The 5,055-nt window shown below is 39.5% G+C and overlaps 1 protein-coding gene across 2 annotated transcripts in view; it reads left to right on the forward strand.

Annotated features, from left to right (window-relative positions):
* The window catches only part of Fbxo3 (F-box protein 3), a 29,193-nt gene that overhangs the window by 14,098 nt on the left and 10,040 nt on the right, over positions 1-5,055 (forward strand). For both annotated transcript variants that reach the window (XM_004627060.2, XM_023710582.1), the window contains exons 5-6: positions 844-1,048; positions 1,701-1,746. In XM_004627060.2, the coding sequence (XP_004627117.1) occupies positions 844-1,048; positions 1,701-1,746 (251 nt within the window). The remainder of the gene's footprint in view (positions 1-843; positions 1,049-1,700; positions 1,747-5,055) is intronic.

The raw sequence follows: 5,055 nt of genomic DNA on the forward strand, positions 1-5,055 counted from the left end.
TTCCTTTTTTGTTCAACTGAAAGTTGAAACAGAGCTTTCACATTGAGCTTCATCCCCACCCCTTTTTAAATTTTTTTAGCCAGTTGTGGCATCTTACATCTGTAGTTTCAGCACTCAGGAAAGTAAGGCAGCAGAAGTGCCATGAATTCAAGGCCAGCCTGGGCTACATAATGAGACCCTATCTCAACAAACAAACATATTCTTGAGACAGGGTCTTGCGAAGTTGCCTAGGCTGGACTCACACTTGAAATCTTCTTGTCTCAGCCTTGAAACTATGTTGATATTACACATATGTACAACCTTGCCTACCTAGAGATAAATTGTTAAAATCAACAAAGCTACATTTCTTTTTTTGAAGACTGACATTTAGACTATTTAAACATTTAATTGAATCTTTATTTTATGTTTCAATCATTTATTCATTCATTTATTTGGTACAGCTTGGACTCTGTGTTGATCCTCCTGTCTCAGTCTCCCCAGCACTGGGGTGACAGGTGTGCACCACTGTGCCCAGTTTCAGTGACTGGGACAGCATGCCCAGGATTCCATGGCCAGTATGGCATGCAGTATTAGGGACAGAACCAAGGTCCTTACACTTGCCAGGCAGGCATTAAGACCTCCAAGATAAGTCTCTAGCCTTTAATCTTTAATTTAAATCAGAATCTTCTTTCTGAAGAAAAGTTTAAATTTAATATACAGAAAATTGTATTGATTTTTGGTATTTCTGATTTAGAATCACTAATCAGTACTTTTAAACTTGTTGTTGTGAAATGATTAAGTAGATAAAGCCCAGCATGGGTTTGGTATCGCAGTGTTGTACATCTTCAAGTCTGTTCTCCTCAGGTTGTTGGGAAGTATGGCGCTGTCAAATCACTATCGTTCTGAAGATTTGTTAGACGTCGACACAGCTGCTGGAGGCTTCCAGCAGAGGCAGGGGCTGAAATACTGCCTCCCTTTGACCTTTTGCATCCATACTGGTTTGAGTCAGTACCTAGCTGTGGAAGCAGCAGAGGGCCGAAACAAAAATGAAGTTTTCTACCAGTGTCCAGTAAGTAGAAGTGTGTTTGAATGTGGCTTTAGGGTATATTCTGATGATAACATAAATGTGTACATTAGTGTTTTCACGGTTGTACATCAGGGATAGAGTATTATATTTTTTCAACCAGCTAAAAAACTAATATTCTAACATAATGGTATGAAATGACAAAAGCAAGCTTTGCTATTGCGCAGTGTGAACTCTTGTATGTGTAGAGGAAGAACTGTGATTTAAAGTGTAAGAGAAAGTAACAGGGAACTTCTCATTGAAATACTTCATTATATATTTCTAACTTTTTAAAAAATTAGCTTTTGAACATATTCAGGTTTCTTAACTCTCAACCCAAAGCCCTTCTGGGTTATAACAAGCCATCTATCTTACCCAACTTCATAGTTGTCTTCTTGAAGGCAAATTTCTTCATTCATTGTGGCAAAAGTTACAGTACATAAGTATTTATGTTCCTGAAATGCCCAGCACTCTTCCAATGATATTTTAGGAAGAGCCTAAACATAGGAATCTTAAGAGGAAGAACTGAAAAATAGGAACAATGCCTGAATGTTCATTGGAACACTTAAGTTAATTTACCTATTTTGCCTTGTTCTGGAAAGAAACTCAGGTAATGAACAATGAGAAATATATCAATTACATTCTCTTTCTCACCTAGGACCAAATGGCTCGGGATCCAGCTGCTATTGACATGTTTATCATAGGTAGGAGAAAAAGTCATTCTTTTCTCTTCCTTCTGGTTAAAACAGAAAGAGTTGATAAGTTGTGAGCAACTGGCTACGTTATATTGGATTTGTTAAGGCTTTCTGGCTTATAATTACTGCATCTAAGCTCTTATTGGAATAGCTCTTGTATTTTCTTTGAACTTTGTTTCTGTTTGGGAAAAGGACATGCCCTTTGTAGTCTTGTGCTCTTCTATAGATTGGTGAGGTGCCTAGAATTGCTTTGTATATTAACACATTCCTCCATTTTCTATTGGTCATACTAATAGCTCATTGGACACACATGAAGTGACTACATACTATCTTGGTGCTAATACTAGATACCGATGAGTCATATTAGAGACCTCAAGTGCAGTCTTTCAGACCACTGTAAATCATGTGCTTCATGAAGTCCTTGGCACAACCCATTTTCCTTGGTCATAAAAGGATATTTCTTACAGGTTTTGAGAATCCATTAATCAGTATTCAAGTACATTTGTTCTTCATCCAGTCTAATGTTGCTTAGATTTTGCGCCATCAGAAGCACTGTGGCTGTTCTGCTTTTTAAAGGCATTGCTGACACATACTAAACATTTCCATGTATTAATAGTGAATGCAGGAGACCTATGGATGTGGCTCAGTGGTAGAGCACATGCGTAGCACACACCAGGCCCTAGATTAAGTCCCTAGCACTACAAAGAAAGAAAACCAAAGAGGCCTTACTAGCTGTCACATCTTTTAATTGGAGCCTTGAACAGAAAGTATTCATGGTCCATACCATGACACAGTCTGGGTTGGTGGTATACTTTACAGTATCAAGATCTTACTCCTAGCTAGTTATGAGAGCTTTTCAATGTAGGCCGTTGTTCCTAATTCATTGGGTGTGTGGTCTCTGGTCTCTAAATTTAGCCCTCTGTGAAGGTTGTGCTCATGCTCCTTGCACGCACTGGCATCTTTGCATAACACTCGGAGAGCTGACCATTGCAGCTTAAGCCTAGCAGTGCTACTCAGCTTATGGACTGAAGGCTGCCCCAGCGATCAGGGAAGGTGCTCTTAGGCTCTGTGTCTTACAGTTGGCCTGGTGCTTACCTGTCATCATGAGAACAAAGTCCCCATTACCCCAGAGCACCAAGGCCTGAACAATGCTGTTCTAGAAGCTTGGAAGTCTAGAGAGGAGAGGAGAGCAGAGCAGGTGGTGTGAGAGGCACTGAGAGCAGATGAGGTGTGGAGTGCATGCTGTGGGGAAGATGGAGAGACCAGCCTCCTGACCTTGCTGAGTGCAGCACTAGCTAAGGAACTGCCCAGTCCAGGCTCTCTGGGAAACTACCTCAGATATAAATTGCATCTTGATTCAGTTAGGTTTCAATAGGATTTTTGATAGCACACACGATGACATCTCCTGGTGTTCAGGGCACTATTATCATACATTTAAGAAAACAGATCTATCCACAGGTGAGTTTAATAGTGAATGCTACCTATTCTGTCCTTACCTTAAAGAATATACTTTGGTACATGATATACTAAAATTAAGACACAAGTTTTTTACTTTTTCTTTTCAATTTGATCAGGCATTTCACTATGCAATTCATATTAGTAGTGATCCTCTTGTCTCAGCCTCCCCAGTGCTAGGATTACATGCGTGTGCCACAACGCCCACTTTCAGGGCTGGCACAGCATACAGTATCAGGGATCGAACTTGCATCCATGTGCAGGCAGGCACTTAAACCAGCAAGCTATCTCCCCAGTCCCAATTACGACACACTTAAGTGGCCCATGCCAATTTGTTTATATGCAAGTCATTTATTTATATATATATAATATTACATGAAGCATACAACATGACTTTTAAAAATTCTTTGGTACACATCTGTAATCCCAGCACTTGAGAGACTGTGGCACGATTATTGTGAGCTTAATGTCAACCTGAACTATACAGTGAAACCTTGTCTCAAAAAAAGCAACAAAAGAAATCACTAGTTAGGGGCAGGGGAGATGGCTCAGTGTAATAAGCACTTCCCTGGCAGGCACAAGGGTCTGAGTTCAATTCTCGGTTCCGCCAAAATAAAATAAAATCACTAGTAAGAAAGTCATATTTTTTTTTTAAAAAGAAATTACTAGCTATAAAGTATAAAATGGAATAAAAATATAGTAAAAATATGTGAAAAAGTCAGAAGAAGAAAGTTATATCCAAGATACATTTAAAAAAATTATTTTGTGGCTCTGAATTAAGCCCAGAGCCATCTATGAATTTTAATATTATGCAGCTAGCTCTCTAATATCTGACTCAAAGTGGATTAAATAATGGGTGCTCTTTGAGTGCATTTAACAAGTAATGAGTCAAAGTAGGCCATTAATAAACATTGAGGAAAGAGCTAAGCTATTATAGTTTACCTTCTTTCAGTTGATGCTTTGAAAATAGTATAGTTTTGTACTCTCAGGTACAAAAAAATATTATGTCTTCTATTCCTTAAATAATATAATTAGCAAATGCTATAAATTTAGCATCTGGCATTTAGTGTGGTAGAGTGTAGAACTGGGTTAATTGAAATTAGACTACAGAGAAATTTATTGAACACTAATTAAGGGACTAATGTTTGTAGACTTGTTAACGTGTGGGGCAGTCTGAAGACATTGTGCTGTGCTACGTGTAAGGTAGAAACATACGGGATCTCCATAGCTGCTGTTGACTCAGTGCACCATTGAAGTGTGGTCTGCTCCAGAGTGTTCGAGTCTTTCTTTTCTACCTTGAGCTGGTAACTTAGAAATTTTTGGTTTTGGTGTGAGGACCGAACTCAGGGCTTCCAGCTTGCTAGGCAAGCATTATACCGCTGAGCCAAGCCCCCAGGCCCTGGTAACTTAGAAGATAGAGGGCCACTCTGCTACACTTTGGATTGGCCCAGTGCACAGCAGTCCACGTGTCATGCCCCTGGTAGATATCCAGACTCATCGTGGCTTCTGCCAGGGTTTTCTGTGTAAGTCAGCATGTCCCTGGGCCACAGTGTACCCTGATCATCTGAGAATAGATGCTGACATTTTCATTTAGTAGTTTCTTCCTAGACATAGCTAAATCTCCTTTGTTTTAGAAATTATGGACAGGAATTTTTTCATTATTTACCAGATTCAGTGGTTATAAATGTTTAAGAAAAAAACAGTTGAAGGTAGTTGGAGGAGTCCCTAACAAGGGTTGTGAAGAAGCAGAACTACAAGCAAGTAAATTGACTGGGACTGAATTGAAATTGACCAATAGAGGACCAGTAGAATTACATCTAGGGACCAGGGAGATGCCTCAGTAGAGTAAGCACTTGCCTGGCA

The sequence above is a fragment of the Octodon degus genome, unplaced genomic scaffold (genome assembly GCF_000260255.1).
Source record: "Octodon degus isolate 3935 unplaced genomic scaffold, OctDeg1.0 scaffold00018, whole genome shotgun sequence".
NCBI classification, from domain to species: Eukaryota; Metazoa; Chordata; class Mammalia; order Rodentia; family Octodontidae; genus Octodon; species Octodon degus.